This window comes from Micropterus dolomieu, linkage group LG18 (assembly GCF_021292245.1).
Source record: "Micropterus dolomieu isolate WLL.071019.BEF.003 ecotype Adirondacks linkage group LG18, ASM2129224v1, whole genome shotgun sequence".
In the NCBI taxonomy this organism is placed as follows: domain Eukaryota; kingdom Metazoa; phylum Chordata; class Actinopteri; order Centrarchiformes; family Centrarchidae; genus Micropterus; species Micropterus dolomieu.
This window is the reverse complement of record NC_060167.1, coordinates 19,473,271-19,490,521: the sequence shown is the minus strand read 5'-3', so window position 1 is coordinate 19,490,521 and position 17,251 is coordinate 19,473,271. Positions and strand designations below refer to the sequence as shown.

General features: G+C 39.2%; 1 protein-coding gene across 2 annotated transcripts in view; it reads right to left on the bottom strand.

Annotated features, from left to right (window-relative positions):
* The window catches only part of ca16b (carbonic anhydrase XVI b), a 106,300-nt gene that overhangs the window by 78,734 nt on the left and 10,315 nt on the right, over positions 1 to 17,251 (bottom strand). For both annotated transcript variants that reach the window (XM_046075676.1, XM_046075677.1), the window contains exon 2: positions 3,507 to 3,614. In XM_046075676.1, the coding sequence (XP_045931632.1) occupies positions 3,507 to 3,614 (108 nt within the window). The remainder of the gene's footprint in view (positions 1 to 3,506; positions 3,615 to 17,251) is intronic.

The following is a 17,251-nucleotide window of genomic DNA, read 5'->3' as shown; positions in this document are numbered from 1 at the left end:
AAACAGTCAGGCTGAGGGGAATTACAATCCACACGTATCAGACAATCGCAGGCTCTTTCAGTGGCCACAACAGCTTGTCAGGGTGGCTCCCATCCAAACATCCATGACTGCTGGATGAAAATAGACAGTAGGAGGTCTATCTGTACAAAGCACAGAGCTCAGAGTAAGTTATAAATGTGAAAAATCACTGAGATGTAGTGCTGTAATAGCTATTATTCATTTGTGGAGGCACACTACCATATCATCTAAACGATTTGGGCTGCAGTAGCATGTGCTCTTTAATGCATTTTTCCCCCCCAACTATGCACAGGGGAGAACAGCAAGAACATCAATCCTTCATTAGGCATAATTGCTTCATATCAGTCTGGAATGACATGCGAGTTAATTCAGGGACTTGATGAAATCTCATAACACAGTGAAAATCAAAAATCGAGTGTAGAGTACACGGTTATCTCCAGGGCGTTAATCTATATTTTCTTACATCTAATTCCATTATTTCTTTGCTTGGTTTTTCTTTTTTGTTTTTCATTCTACACACTGTTAGAGGGGATCAAGCTTAATGCTTCTGCAAATGCACATTAAGGTAGTCCAACTGTTGTGCTGTAATTAAACTAGAACAATAAATCAAACTAGAGTGCAATCAAAAGCAAACTACTGCACATACTGGCCAAAAACATAAAACTCCCGATAAAGGAAGCCAGAGAAACTAACAGAGAAGATGTGAAAACCTGCAGGGATATAAAAAGGGGAAAATGATGCATAGCCCTGTTCCTGTGGGAGTGTTATGGTGAGTATGATATCATCCCTCTTATGAAAAATGCCTCCATGCGCGCACACACACGCACACACACACAGAGACAGACATATACACACACAACAGCATGCCTTAAATAACTTTTAATCAAATTTCAGGGTGCGGGTTTCGAGGCTACCGCATTGAGGTTCATAACCAAAGCACACAGGAAGGTGACACATCATGGGATGATAAGAGCTCTCATTGCACTGTGTGCCTCATGTCTCAACGCATTGGACTGCAAGTCTGTGAGACCGTGTAAAATATAAGGGCTTAGCAATCTCCCTGATCATGAGAGCAGGATATATTTGGATGCTGATGAGATTAATATCATTAAGTAATGTAAAAACCTCAAACCATTATGGCATGTATTACCAAACATTTAAAGCACTGTATAAACTTGTTTCTGTTCCCACCGTCATTACAACATGTGCTGTACATTTTAACGTTCACAACTGAAACAAACAACAGAAAAAAATTTAAGTATTTACTTCATAAAATTGCTACTGAATTTTATTTGCTACTGCTCCAGTTTCTGAGACTCATATTTTTCCACATTCTTCAGACAGCTCTGTAGACTGGGATACACAGTGAAGGGTGTGGAAAGTATGTGTGAAACAATGGGTGATATGCTCCACTATACATTATGTACTCTATGTGTGTCTCGCTCATAGAGCTTAAGTCTGCCTTGCACTAGTTAGTTACTACTAGCTTCAGGCTAACCCTACTGTGTGCATTTCTTTTACACTCACTTGCTCAGAGCAAATGCCCTTAATAACCATTTAGCTGCTAAGGCACGCTTGTCTGTCCCCCATTCACAGCCTTAGCCACTAATTACCTTTCCAAAGCAATGGACATTTCTGTGTTCCCTCAATGCTTCCCTTTTTCTCAGTACAATCAGCCAGCTGCCTTCACTGGTTGGAATTAGTGCTCTGCACAGGCCTGAAATGAATGTCCAAAAGTCAACCCTTGTCAGCCGGTTCCCTAACCCAGTGATTGTTAATTTTTTATCCACCCTCGCTATACAGACATTTAAAAAAAGAGGGAGAATGATGCATAGCCCTCGAGATCCTATCTTCTCTCTAATGACCAGCCTGCTTCTTGCTAAGCACATGCATGCAGCTCTGCACACACGCAGTACACATAACAATCTGTCAAATAAAAGACATACGGCCCTAAAATTTAATTGTCCAGATCAAGCCTGATGTGTAAATGCGCGCACACATACATACATACATACATGTTTTTGCAGTGTCAAAAGACAAAATATTCCATCAGTATAATTATTTTCAGAGCTGTGCAGAGGGGCCAAGTTGGTTATTTGCTAGGTGATGTTTTTGGACCTTGGAACCTGTAAATATAAATTCTACTGACTGCTCTCCCCTTCCTGAGCTCTTCCAATGAGGTGCCCTCGATCAAAGCATATAACCCCTATTTCCCACCGGAGCTGCTCAATGGCCAACAGAGGGCTGTTTTTGCAGTAAGGTGTGAATGTGTATGACTGAATGTGAAGCCGGGCTCTGAAAGAACATTAATGTGTGCCTATCAGAACTATTCACCAAAAAAAAAAACACACCTTCAAGTCTGCATTCACATGCCTAAAAATGTAAAATGAAAAATAAATAAATAAATAAATAAATAACAGCATCATACAATTAAACATAAAGAGGAATAAATAACACAGAAGTTGCATCTTTCTCTCCAATTTAATTTTTTCATGAGAAACCTTTATGGTAACTAAAATGTTTAATTTTATAAGTGGTTGGATACGAAACTAGTCTACTGTATAAATACTGCAAAATACTCCATGTCGCATCAATTTGCCACTTTGGCTGGGAAAACACACCCCAGCTTTAGCGCCCAAAAACACATATGCAAACACATAATACTCTGATAATATTTACCAGCACAAAAATGACATAATGAATCATCCATTAGAAAGTACATCTGATTGTTCACTCTGGGCTGCAATATCCGTCCATTTTTAGATTAGAGGAGGAGGAAAGCCTAAATTCCGAGAAGCATTTAAAGCATACATTATCAATTATAGAGGCAGGAATTAAAAAAAACAACTGAGCTTGATTTTCACAGTTAGGCCTATTGTATTTCTGACACAATATACAAATGGAGGTCTGCTGAAAACAGCTGCCAACTGCACGACTAAATGTGGCATATTAAAGGTTGTAATCGTCCTTTATGCCATGTGTTTGACTTTCCTATTTGCTTGTTGAAGCGGAGTAGGGTTCACTAACTAATTTGTTTTCATTAAATTACACACACACACACACACACACACACACACACACAAACTGATCCTCATGCATTTCAATCCACACAATTTAAATGCCTGAACAAAACCTGACAATAAATAAATACAATTTAATCGAGCCGACTCTTCATATGCAGTTAATCACAGTTGGCTACAACATAATCTGAACATCAACTCACTTTGCCATATGTCAGTGTTTTCTTCTCTCCGGTGCATTAGTTGAATTAGAATTATTAAGAGCAATGAAAACATACAGTACAGGTATGAACTATATGAATCCTAACTGCCTAATTCAGCCCTTCTGGCTATGGCAGTGAAGAGAGAAAAGGGGTTAATGGTAGACAAAAAAAGGGAAAATGATAGGCAAGATAGAGCACCGCTGGGCAAGTAAATGCATTTCCCTTTCTACCCAGGGCTTCGGTCGGCACACTAATGAGAGCTCACCTGAATAGGACCAGTAGGGGTCACCAGCTGCCCTCCTCTCCCTCATTACGACTGTGCTCCCATGGTACCCGTCTCCAGCGTGGAGGTGAGGGTGGCCACCCGATGCAACTGTGGGAGGTCAGAGTCAGAGGTAAGAAAATACACGGGGGAAGAAAAGTGTCATTCACAACCTGAAAAAAAAATTCTGCGGAAACTTATGCAGCAATCTATTAAAAGTATGAGAAAATGTCTATGGCTGATGTCAAAAGTTGTCATAGCGAGAGATTTCTAAAGAAAAATAAATAATATAAATAAATTCTTGAATGCAAAGTCCAGTCTCCCTTCGAATTCAGTTTTTGTCAGTTCAGTTTTGTATTTTGCCAGTGCAGAGAGAAGTGTGGCCTTAATGCAGCTTAGCGAAATGTGGGGTGATGGATGGGTGTGCAGCCTGGTGGTGGGCAATAACTCAGAATTATCTTTAATCAACCAGCAGCAGTATCATGATGATGTGAACATAATGTTATCAGTTTACACATTTTTGTGGTCAAAGTGAAAAATTTAATTATAATATACATATATTATTTATTAAATTTAAAGTTTATCATAAAACTACCTAATTGAGTTCCTTAAGGTCCTAAAGGTGTTTTACATGTTTTTGGTGTAATGCACAACAGTGATCATCATTTGCATGTTTCTTTTACAATTTAGCAAGTTCATTTGCCTTGTTGTAATATATATTTATTATGGAAAAATACTCATATTTTGATACTGATTTGAACCATATCACCTGTTACCATATCATCCCAGAGCTTTCCCTTAGCTCTTAACCATACTGTAATTGTCATGTGAAAAACACAGAATAAAAAATAAAAAAAAACATACTGCCATGGAAATCGTCCGAGATCAATGTTCTGCTTTGCAAATGGGTTGTAAATACTTACACAAATATAATTTAAAAATGCTCAAAATTGTAATTTACATTGTAATTACAGCTAAAAGTACCTTTATACTTCAGTTTAATAACAACATTCAGTCAAAGTGCCTCAAATCATCTCCCAAATTGCAGCTGTTACACGAGGGACTGTAGCTTCCCCCACACCCCCCCACCCCCACCCCACCCCGATGACAGCAACTGAAACGCACTTTAACAAGGAGAACCTCTACCATTTATCTTCAGGTCTGTCTACCTATTCTGAAAAATTTCGGCTTCCTGAACTCCCTAGCCTTACAAGCTGCACCAGTGAAAACAGAAGCAGCAGCAACTGTGGTGACTACTGCATGTGTGTTTTAGGCCCAGGCACCATCATTTGACACAATGCCTTAATGGGTAGTAATGATCAGCACCATCAGGGATCTCCTCCTATGATGCTTTTTGCTCTCTTACAGCTCCAATCAATCATATTCTTCACAGCAGCAGCTGGGCTGGGAAGGAAAAATAAATAAGTAGGCTGGATTTAATAATATATATAAATGGATATAATAATGCCACAACAGCTTCCCTGCTGTGGAAACTTCATTTAGTAAAATACAGACAGCCTATGGGCACAGTCTCTTTAGCTTCTTGGGGCAAATGGCCTGAAAGAAATCAAACATTGTCAACAGAATTAGAGCGAAGGCTAGAGGCACAAATTGTCCTTAAGCATACACACTCCCCAGAGCATGTATAGTCCCAGACTTGCAATAATCAAACTCATTGGGGAGAATGTGCTCCACAACGGATGCAGCCTGTGCCAGTGGAAAATGTCTAGCTGAAGCCATTGTCAGTGTTTTGTGTTGCTTTAAGCAGTCAAAACCCACTGTGGCATTCAAAACCTGGGGATGTATTGGCTAATACTGGTTCCCGGTTGCTTGAAGGATTGTTAGCATCCTTCTAACAATTGGGTACCCAGATTGTTTGTATAAAAAGGGAATGGCAGGAAAAACAAAACCAAAGATGACAATCTGCCGTACTCAAAATGGAGGCCGAAATCACGGTTTCCTTGCAGAGGTACTGTTTCTCAATGCATTTAGATAATCCATGTTTTATCAGTTTTGTTGTACAAGTGGTTACACATTGTATGTACTCAATACTGTGCGCGTCGTTTTAATACTCTTCACACAGTTGCCACGTACCTTCACACATCGGTTAATACCGCATCCAAAAAGCACTAAAGTCTAGTCTATTCAGGAGTGTCTCAGCATCAGTTCATTCTAACACTAGCAAAAAGAGCTCTACTATCTAATAAAAATATTTATATACTACACATAAGATTCAATCGATACAGAATATGCTTGTTTTATAGATTTTCCTACAACATTAATACCAGTTTTAAAATCCCTATTTACAGTGTACATGTGACACGTTTCCTTTTTCAGATTGTATAAGCACTACATTATGCTACATCATGACAATGTAACCATGACAACTACAGTACATCACACTTGTTAAGAGTCTCATGAAGTTGAAGGTAACTTTAGAACAACAGCAGGGCTCACTGAAGCTACATTTTAGAGAGATGGAGTTGGTGTGATCAGCATCTGCACACACGCGCACACACACACAGACACACACCTCCAGCCACTTAAGACAAGCTCAGCTCTTACTAATAGTTGCATCATTACCGGGGATTAATTAAACTAAGCACTACATCAAGCCAAGTCGCTCCTTGCACTTAAAGTCAGTGCATAGCTGTCTCCAAAAATGGGCTCTGCTATGGTAAGAGCCACTTACACGCCGTTTTCTTAAGTCAAACTCGTTGCTTGGAGGGAAGCCACAGAGGCTAAATGGGTGAAGTCATAAATGGCTGCTTTGTTATTATCAGATGTACTGTATCAATTCACCAAGGGGAAACACAGGTTAACATAAAGTGTGAAATGGCGAGCAAGGGAGCCTCTGTGGCAGAGACTTGGAGCATATTTGAAGGCAGGTTGGGCTACACCGTCTTTGATCAGAGAGCATAGGAGACAGCACCATGTCAACAGTTTACACTCATCCATGTCAGCCGTCCCCTGTGGGCAAAGGATTAAAGCCACAGCATCTATGATAGAGCAGAGCAGACAACACAGTCAGTGTTGGGCCTGAAGGAGACTGAGGCTGAGCCGCGCTGCACCCAAACGAGGCTCATAAATCCTAAATTAAAACACAAGTGAATAGCAATTATGTAGGTTAACCGGTAATTTGAATGACATGTTCTATACAGAGAGTTTGGCCTAAAAGGTATTTTTACTTTGTCATACATAGTGAAACTTTGCCTTATTTTTTACATCCAAGTATGTTTTTAGGAAGTGCAGAGAAAATAAAAAGGCTTCAAAAACACCTACAGAACAACACCTTGTACGATGCATAGGCATAAAAAAATCATTTTCCTTTTTTCATTGCCCAGAGGGCAGTTAAATCATCTACACCTGCTATTTGTTCCATAATATCACACTCAACAACAAGCCAAGAACCCCTGAGAGCCATTGAAAAACAGCAGCCTAACAACATCCACAGGACCGTTCAACTTGCACTCGTCATTGGGGGCTGGAGTTGAAATATCAATCTCATCTACAATGTTAGCATCAGGTACGTGAGGGACAGCCAGGCTGACACGTCCATGTCACCGGAAGGATTATTAGGGGACGGATTAAGGTATCAAAATGCATCCCGAGTAACAATGTCCATGTAATGTGGGTGAACAAAGAGTGGCAAAGCAATGCCACATGTGCGTGAGGAGGTGAATTATACTACAAGTACAACTCTAAATTATACATTATGCGCTGCTGTTAAAGTACTTAAAGCAATCAACTTTCTCGAGCCTCATGCAGTTCTAAGCTCGCAAGTTCTAGGGATGGTAGATTTATCCTTTCTCATTTTTTTTCCTACAGATTGTCTAATATAGTTGACTCCAGATTCATTAACCCACATACAAAAACTGTGAGAACTGCTGTCCTAATTGTGTGGCGCCACTTTTAAAGAAAATGCATGCCAGCATTTCAGTGCAAAATAAACACTTTCCACTAAAATAGTGTGAGTGCTTAGCATATTATCAATACACAGAAACAGCGTCAGATGTGATAAAAATATTATTCCGCTCACAAATGTGATTCATTGTGGCAATAGGTGGCTAATGGCTAATATACACTGTGAAAATAGAACACTAGAAATAAAATATTAGGCCTGTTTTACGGACCAGCTGGGAACTGTAGTTTTTAAGCAAGCCTTACTTGTTGAGGACTATTTTTCAGCCGTGAGCGTTACTGAGTAATTACTGAAACAGGATAGTGTATGTGGGATTGACTCAATACAAACTACAGTTACCATGGTAATGGTAATAAAGGAACATGTCACAAAGGAACAATAGTGTGATGTGATGATTGATGTGTTTTTGGACAGTTTTGGACATAAATTGAGATCTATGGCACAGAGGAGGCTTTGGCAACGCAAGACATTACTTGTTAGTAGGATCAATTCATTGTTGGTTTTGATGTGTCCATGGGATTTGTTGACCCCAAGAAAAAGGGCAATGGAATAGTCTTGGTATTCTGCTGTGTTTTATACACAGCGAAACCTCTTCAACCTTTAACCGGGTGTCACACTTAGCAGTGGAACAGCTGAAATCCCTTGTGGCCACACAGCACTGGTGTTACTTTGTGTTGTTAAAAAGCCATTATCAGCGAGAGAAGTTCCGTTTATTTTAACTTAACTATCAGGGGAAAGTCAGCCTCAGCTCACTTGCACTCTTTCCGCAATATATTATGTGTCCTGACACTACTTCGCCAGTCAACCAGGTGCTCAAAAAAAAAAAAGAAAAATCAGTGAAAAATGACTAACTTCCTCAAATAATATTATATCCTTTAATAAATAACGTGTTTCACCACATCACCTTCACATGCCTAATGAGCGTGATGTGCCAAAAGGTGAAGGCTAAAATGAATACTTTTCCAACACGTCAGTCAGTGTTATCTTTCACATTCTCCTCCAGCATCGGCCCGCTTTACAGTCATACAGTTACGTACACAGACACTTTGACAGGAGTTATTGAGGGAGAGGGAAGCATTCATTTTACCTATCCCCACTTACTTAGTTTGTCCTTTAATTATAGAGAGAAGGCATATAGGCATATCATTAAATGTAATTAGACAAACAGTCGACTTTTACACTATTCTGTCTGAATTTGTACTGAACAAAAGGGAGCTGTAATTTTCACAGGCATCATGAGTGCATAAAGGGCAGACTCCTGATGCAAAATTCCTATGTATATAAGAAACAAGTGTGCACACTGACGGAGACAGCTGCTGTCTGTACAATCTCATCTGCAAGGCATGGAGTCAACTGTCAAACGTAAGGACATCTGCTTAGCTCTCTGTTTTGGTGAATTACTATTTATGACAAACACACACAAATGTGCTCATGTTATTTCAAATGCCAAATATCCGAGCTTTACATGGTTACCATTACAAGTAACTGTGGTAAAACGAGGTTGGGAGTCCCTCCGTGAAGCAGAGGAGCATAGAAAAGGGGTGAGTGGAGCTTGATCTTGAGAGTGCATGTTGTTTCTCATTCCTTGGGAAGTGGGCGACGTGGCTAGATATCCCCGGAAGTGTTCGAGTCACACCAAGGGCCTCGCGAACATGAGAACTGCTAAGATCAGCCAAAGACACGGCACAGAGGCAGCCGAGGCTAAAACATCAAGCTCAGATATGATAAAATCCCAATGCAGATATTTAGGCGTACACAGCTAAAAGCAAACAAGCTGTTTCAGCAAAGAGGGCAACAGCACCCCTGGGCCAAAAAAATATAGCCATATTACAGCAAAATTAAGCCCATTAGTCTAGAGTTAACATTATTCCTTGACTGAAAAATAAACTAAAATAAAAAAATTCCCCCTGACACCTTGTCTTAATCTTCTTTTTTCCCCTCCTTTTGCATGTATGAGCATGTCTGCGTGCATGTCAAGACCTGTCTGGCTGTTTGTTCATCATGGTAATTGACAGGATGTGCTCCTGCACATTCAACAGAGCTCAGATGAGATGTTTTTGTCAATGCCTTGCAGGGTGCTGAAAGCCCAAAGTAGGCTACATCTTCATAGTGAGATACAGAGACAAGTAGAAACAGTGAAGTGACAGAAACTCAAAACCAACTTTTAAATAAGTCCAAAATAATGCCAACACACACACATACACACTTGTATTGTGTGCATTACGGCCTTGGATTCCCTCCCAAACAGAAAACATTTTTTTGTTTGCGTTTCATTAAATAACTTGAAGAACAACAAAGACGGCAGAATAGGAGGAAGGGCAAAGGAGATATCCTCAACATTCTCATTATGCAAAAACCTTCTCTGCAGTCTTTTCTCGAAACGAATCTGATGAAAAGTGGATAAGGCCATCTCATTATAATCAAATCCAAATGTGTCACCGACTCTCAACCCACTCTCAGTCCAGACACCTGCATTCCCTGCAGTTTTTCTCCTCTTTAAAAGGTATATTTGAAGATTCATTTTATCTGTGCTATAATATTACAGGAGTCAGAGGTGATGAAGCCTGAGCAGCGCAATGTGTCGCGTGTTACACTGTTCTTCAACCTTTTACTACAAGGAATAAGTGAGAAACACAGTACATCAAATGTCACACTTTGATGGAGCATGTGGGCGAAAAGGTCTTGATGAAAGTCTCCAGTGTATTCAGTCTTCCTTGAATAGAAAAAAAGACAGAAAAGAAAGAAAAAAAACACATCCTGGCATTTATTCTCTATTCATAAGGAGCTGGTAAAGAACTATTGTTCTATTGTCTGACCAAAACTGGCTCATTTATGAATTAAAACTGCATGACTTCCTGGGGAGAAGTCAATGTTTAACAAAACCACTCACATACAGGCTGTATCTACAGTAGCAGCTACTTCTGAAAAATTATACAGTAAATCTGAATTGTGTCAATCTGCTGTTGAGTGTGCTTCGATGGGTAACGCTGGTACAGTGAATTAAGTGCAATAAATAGCTGGAGCGCTCACTGATTGAGTGCATCAGGGGCTCTGATGAAAACCATTAACAAGATTAAACAAATTCAGGGCTAGTGACCTCTTTACCAGACCAGCTATAGCTTGTTCCCCCCGCAGACTACAATAAACAATCCTCAAAACTGTCTCCACACACATAACAGCTCTGACAGTGTCAGGAAAATTTACTGTTTAAAGTGAGGTTTTCAATTTTCAATATGTGGCAATTGGATCACTTAAGTGCCAAGAGCTTATGAGGTCACTCCTCAGGACACGGTGTGCAGGCTCGCATGAATTGTCTAGTTATTGATTCTGAAATAAATTCAGCTGCCTCTGCCTCATACATTACACTCCTCACACATTACTGGTACTCATGAATGGTGATGGTTGATTACTGGCGATGTAAATGGGTCCATCTAACGCAACGGGTAGAGCGTGGCACTGAAAACGCCAGGCCAGTGATTTGATCACAGCTCGGGACACCCAGCCAGACTGAAAATGTATGTTGTCACGGCTACAGTTTGGTGATTTAAGTAAAAGCGTCTACAAAACGGCAGTCATAAAATACCATTATAATAAAGCTGCAAATTCAAGTGGAATCAAATACCTGGGGAAATGTGCTTGAGAAGAAAACATCTGCCTAGTACGGATGAAAAACACCTAACCTGCAGCTCACCGGCCAAATGACTCAATGTTATCCATAAATAATACCACTGCACTAGGACTTAGCATGCATCACTTCCAACTAGGCTTTTCACACCTGCCCAGGGCCATACAAGCAGTCAGACCTCCTCCCTTCCTTTTTAAATGCTTTTTGATGTTGGACTCTAATCAATACTCGAAGGCAGAATTTAGAAACGATAAATAAAACCACGAAGAGAGATGCACTTGATGTCTTGGCAACAGCCTTATAAGCAGCCTCATTAGCATGTAAGGTTTACTGTACGCATTTCATTATTTATTTCTTAGGAACTTTGCAAGTAATGAGAGGCGTACGCATTGTAAAACTCTATACCGCATAGACCTGCCAGGCCAGAAGGTTCCAACATACATTTTACCCAAGTGCAAAAAACAATATCATTTGAGCCTCTTATGATTTAATACAATGTTTCATGTGACTACTACTGTATTAATTGGATTTTATCAGTGTATTTACCGCATGCTGGGTCCATGCTTCCCTTGGATAACATCTCAAATTACAGATGATTATTTTTTTACTTTTACTTTATAATTTAAATTAAATGTAAATGTATTCTGCACAGTAAATTCAATTTTTTCATGCACACCAAAGCTGCAAGTACTCCTAGTAATCTTGATGTATTCATTACCTACTGTCAGGTTTTAGTATCATTACAATACCCCAAAAATAGCATGCTAAAATGTAATTATGAGTTCAAGAAAGGAAAATATTTCTTTTTCACACCATGATACTGTCAGTCTCCTGTAGTTACCCTCATCCCCACTGTTACCTTTCTGCCAACTCAAATTACAGTATTTGTTTCCAACTGTTCAAACTGATTAATTTTGCTGACATTTTCTAAAACGAAAGGGGGGAAAGAAACACCATTATAATTACTAATAGTAGTAAATTTTGTCAAGTTTGACGGTCTCATATTCAGTTTCCTAAAAAACTAATAACATCTGAGTCCGTATATAAAGTTGTTGAGAGGGAAAGAAATGTCACACTTAAAATCTTGGATAGGGACAGAGTTTTATAGCCGCGATCAACAACAAGATGTTCCCGCTGTTTAAGTTAAGAGGTATTGCGATGCATGAAATCTTTTGGCATGTCACAATAAGATGGTGGCTAATTAGCCAAAAGGGATTACAAGACTATTACAGTACCCATCAGCTATGCCAACATATAACTCATGACAAATGAGGACATCTGCTCAGACCACGGCTCCTCCACACTCGCACACTTGTTTGGCCTTGCTCACATTCATGGCTGCCCGGCGGTTGTCTGTTGATATGAAAGTGTATCCCATTCCGGTCAATCAACAGCAGACCAAACAATTTCACATCAAACTTACTGAAGCCACCTTGGCACAGATTTCATCTCCTAAATGTAGTAAAACTTGCAGCAAAACAAATCCAAGGCTAATAAACATGAGATGTAATGCACACAAGACCAGGAGCAAACAAAGGCTGGAAAACAGCATTCAATTGAGCCGTACTTGGCCGTGACTCAAGGTAATGATTCTAATCAAGCAGCAACACAACAGCTGAGTGGTGGAGCATGTGCATTTAGCTGCACTGCTGGCCAGATACATGCTGGTCCAGGAAAATGCCGGACTGCATTTGTACCAAATTCAAAGAAAAAATGAAGTAATTCGTCAAGCACAAATGCCAAACATTCTCTGATGCTAGATTCTCAAATGTGAGATTTTCAGTTTTATATCATTGTAAAAGGAATATCACCATGTTTTAGACAAAACAAGCAATTTGAAGATGTCACCTTGGGCTCTGGAGTAATATTGACAGACATTTTTCACAATTTGTTCAAAAAGAAATAGTATTTGATTCATTTAGTGAATAATGTTGGTTGCAGCCCAACAGTAAACCCAAATCAAGGTTTTAAAACATCCCTTTAAGCTGATGATACATGGGGCAACTTTTTGAGCAATGTTGCTGGGCAATCTGGCTGGTGGCAAGTCCGACTATGTTTTCAACAGATAGCGGTGGTGCGGGGAGGGTGGCAGAGTGATGGGGAAAGGGGATTACAGTAGTAATCTTTACTCATTACCGTTGACGGCAACATTGCCCAGAACCATTGCTCTAAAAGTTGCTCGGTGTATCATCAGAACAGAAACATATGGATGATGTCACAAATGCTATGGACATGTTTTCTGTTGTCTATGATTATAGCGCAGGGCTCGTTTTTAAATATCAACTATATTCAAGTCCTATTCAGTTTCCTTTAAGATTCCGGGGCTGTCTTGTTTATCTTACAAACAGCCCATCTTTCCACCTCGGGTATGAAAAAAAGATTAGCAACAGCAGTATATATCAGGTATTATAATATCAGAGACTTCCGCACTGCCCTCTCAAACATGAGTTGCTGATACTCTGATTTTAACTGAATGTAAAAAATGTATGTGCTAGAAAACACATATTCTGTGCCATTAGTCATCTGCAGTAATCTGTTCTACATTATTTCTACTTTGGGAATGAAAATAAACCAACTATCGAACACTTGTGACTCATTTATGGAAACGCTTGCATCCCACGTATAGCCCAACCATTATGGGATTTTTAAGAGTGATGCCGATTATGATATTTTATGATTTTAAAATCCGATCTTCCAACATAACAGCCAATATTCTTTTTTTCCCCCCTGCTTTTCTGAAACACATAACATAAAGTAGTACCTTTGCAGTTGCAGAGTGCCCTCTGGTGGACAAACTATTAAACGGCAACACTCATAACATGATTAAAGGACCTGCCTCTTCGTTTCATTTTTAATTGTCATTTATCTGCGGTTATAAACACAGATACTGATTTATCTGCATTTTGCTCATATTGGCTTATTGGTTCTAAACCCAAGCACCTAAACTGCTTCACGTCATGAGCAAGAGCCATGTGCCCTTTTATCATTTTATACTGCAGTTCTTGTGGGCCTGACCTGACTACAGGTCAGAGGTAATTGATCATAACACAGTAAGGACACACACTGGAATACGCTTTGAATCCTGACCTTTAAAAAATAGGACAAAATTTACAGTACATTCCTGAGTTCTGGGGCTGCAACTAACAATTACTGTCATCATCAATCAATCTCAATCACCAATTATTTGCCTTGTCTATAAAATATCAGGGAAAAAAAGTGAAAAATGCCTGTTGCAATTTCCCACAGTTCAAGCTGATGTCTTCAAATGTCTTGTTTTGTTCAACCAATTTTACAAAACCCAAAAATACTCAGTTTACTACCATGTATGACAAAGAGCAACTATCAAATCCTGACATTTGAGAAGCTGGAACTAGGCAATGCTTGCCATTTAAAAAAAAATGACTAAAGTGATTTTTTGATTATCAAAATAGTTTACAATTCATTTTTTGTCAGTCAACTAAATGACTAATTGTTCCTGCTCTACACAAATCAGTCACATCTACGGTTATCTTCAGACATGGGAACAACTGCTCACCACAAAATGGTGAGTCCTGTCAGTGCAATGCTGAATGGCCTCAATACTGCCCTCTGAATCCTCCTCACCAAATAAAAAAATATGTTCATCTATCTGCAATGGGGCAATTACAATACTCATAGGCTTTTATCTAAACGCAACAATTTCCATTTCATAAAGATGGCACTCAGTAACGTCACTTGAAAGCATTAAATTCTACACATTACAGAGACACAGATGATTGTCGTGAAAACTGTGAGGCTGGTGAGGCAGAGTGGTTGTTAGCTCCCACCTGCCTCACGGTGACTGTTAAATGCAGGGACAGATGATCTCAGGAATCCCTGAGTGATTAGCGCCTACCTGGGGATGGGTCTCCTCTGCTGTGATAAACACTTGTGTTGTGAGGTTTAGATTAGCAGTGACAATAACATACAGCAGCTGTCACACCTTCAGCTCACACCAGAGGATGACAGATAAGCAGGGAGGCAGAATTTGTATGGCAGCGGGGCTAAAGTGACCCGAGATTCACCTGGGAGGTGTTTTAGTTTCTGTGTTTTTCAATGCTCAACTAATTCAACTGTTGACCGTGTTGCCGTACAAGTTCTTTTCACAGTCTAATAAATGTGAGAGTTGTCTTTTTTGAGGAAGCGTGGAACAGTGGTCTTTCTGAAATATTAAAATGTCAAATGAAAAGGCCACGGTATTCAAATCCCTAGTTAATTAGGGTTCCACTACCAGGAGGGTTTGAATGTTTGTGTTGAAGAACCGAAACATTTGCATTCCCCAAAGGGGGAGCATGTCAACAGGATCGATAGGGTACTCTCTAAACCAGTGTTCTGCCTCCTAAATCTAACTTAGCACATCTTCTCCACAAATTTTTTTCTCTGTCAGTTTCGCAATACCACAGATTCGAAAGGTAAGCTTTCAGATGAAATAGTATAGTATAGTATATATATATATATATATATATATATATATATATATATATATATGAGTCACCTAGTAAGGGCCTAACCACCACCTGGAATGCTTTGCCGTCTTTTTACTAACATGGTTAAATACTACTGACCCCCTTCCATTGTTGTTTTAAGGACTTTCTTTCAAAATGGAGAAAGCTCCCAGAGAGACCGTCAAAGTGTGTGAGAGAAACAAACAGAACATCAATCTCATTTTAAACCCAAAGGAAAGAGCCTAGGGACTGATCTCTCAGGGTGTTAACTTAGGGAGGAAAAAAAAATGCCTTCGACAAGGAATTAATGAAATGGGTTTAGCACTGGAGTGGAAAAGTGGATATCAACTCAGCGTTACGGTCATAGCCTGCCAAACTGTATTTGATTACAACCATTCTTCTTTATTTACCACTTATGTCATATGCCCATGATGAATGACCTCTAAATAATTATTCTATTATCAAGTCTGATATGTGGTGAGCTTTAGTAAAATTCTGTGTAAACGGCAGTACAATGTTTAGTTTATATCCCAAACTAAACACTATATCTTTAAACTATGATGCGATATGTCGAAGCTACTTCCTTATCATGGTTCCAACACATTTAAATTCCAGGAGCACAAATTTGTAAACGCTTCAGTCTGCTGATTCTGGTGATTGGAAGCTGCTTAATCATCGCTAAGTCTAATACCCGAAATCTTTTGAGTATTAGGCTGTTGGGTAGCAACAGCTGTTTTCCTCCCTTAGCAAAAGCCCTTTTCAGACTTCCTACAGTCAACACTTTCAAAAGGTAGAGGTTGATTACAGAGCAACGGGGTGCAATAGTTTGTCTTCTTTCTGTAACAGTGACTTAAATTAGTCCCATAAAGTGATCAAAAACAGCCAAACTGGAAATTACAGAGCCAACAGCAGCTACAAAAAAACAAACTTGTTTTTTAAGCCGACTTCTCGCATCATACTCCTCTCATACTCACAGCAATTGTATATGAATGTAAAGATTATGTTCTAACATTGAAGGTAAAATTGCTATATTTTGGTATATTAATTTCATACCAATTTATATGTAAAGAGTCAAAACTGATAAATCATCTGGCCCAAAGCTTATCACAGATATATCGGTGCTGGCACATGTCGGCTTATGTAACCAAGATATGTTTGCAGTCATTTAGAAACAGAGTTGTCATTACATAGTGAGCTCTTTCAAGTTTATTTTTCTGTAAACTGTAAAATGCCCCACTCAGTACATATCCTGGTCACAACTCTCTCTCAACAAGGAATCATAAAATTTCTGTTAATGTGTTGCATTTATGTCAGAAAATCTGTCAGTACATTGTCTTTAGCTCTCAAATATTGACATTGGCCTTGACAGTAACACTAAATAATAAAAAGGCATTTAAAACTATAGTCTTTTACACAATTAAAAAAAAAAATATATATATATATATCAATACATTTAAAAGCAGCTCACTGAAAAGGAATGACACAGTTAAAGCTTTCTGTTGCATAAAACAATACCCCTGGGTGTTGTTTTGCAGATTTTGCTGAAAAAGCAGCCAATGCCAAAGATCTAAGGGACTGTCAGGTTTGCATGGCATCGTTTCAATGTCATTTAAGCATTCTGCTGCTGCTCCTTTCGAACAAAACACTTGTCTGTCCTGACAGTGATGACTACTATACACAGTGACTACCACTGTAGAGTTTCAAGAGTTGGGAAATGACTATATTTTTAAATATAAAT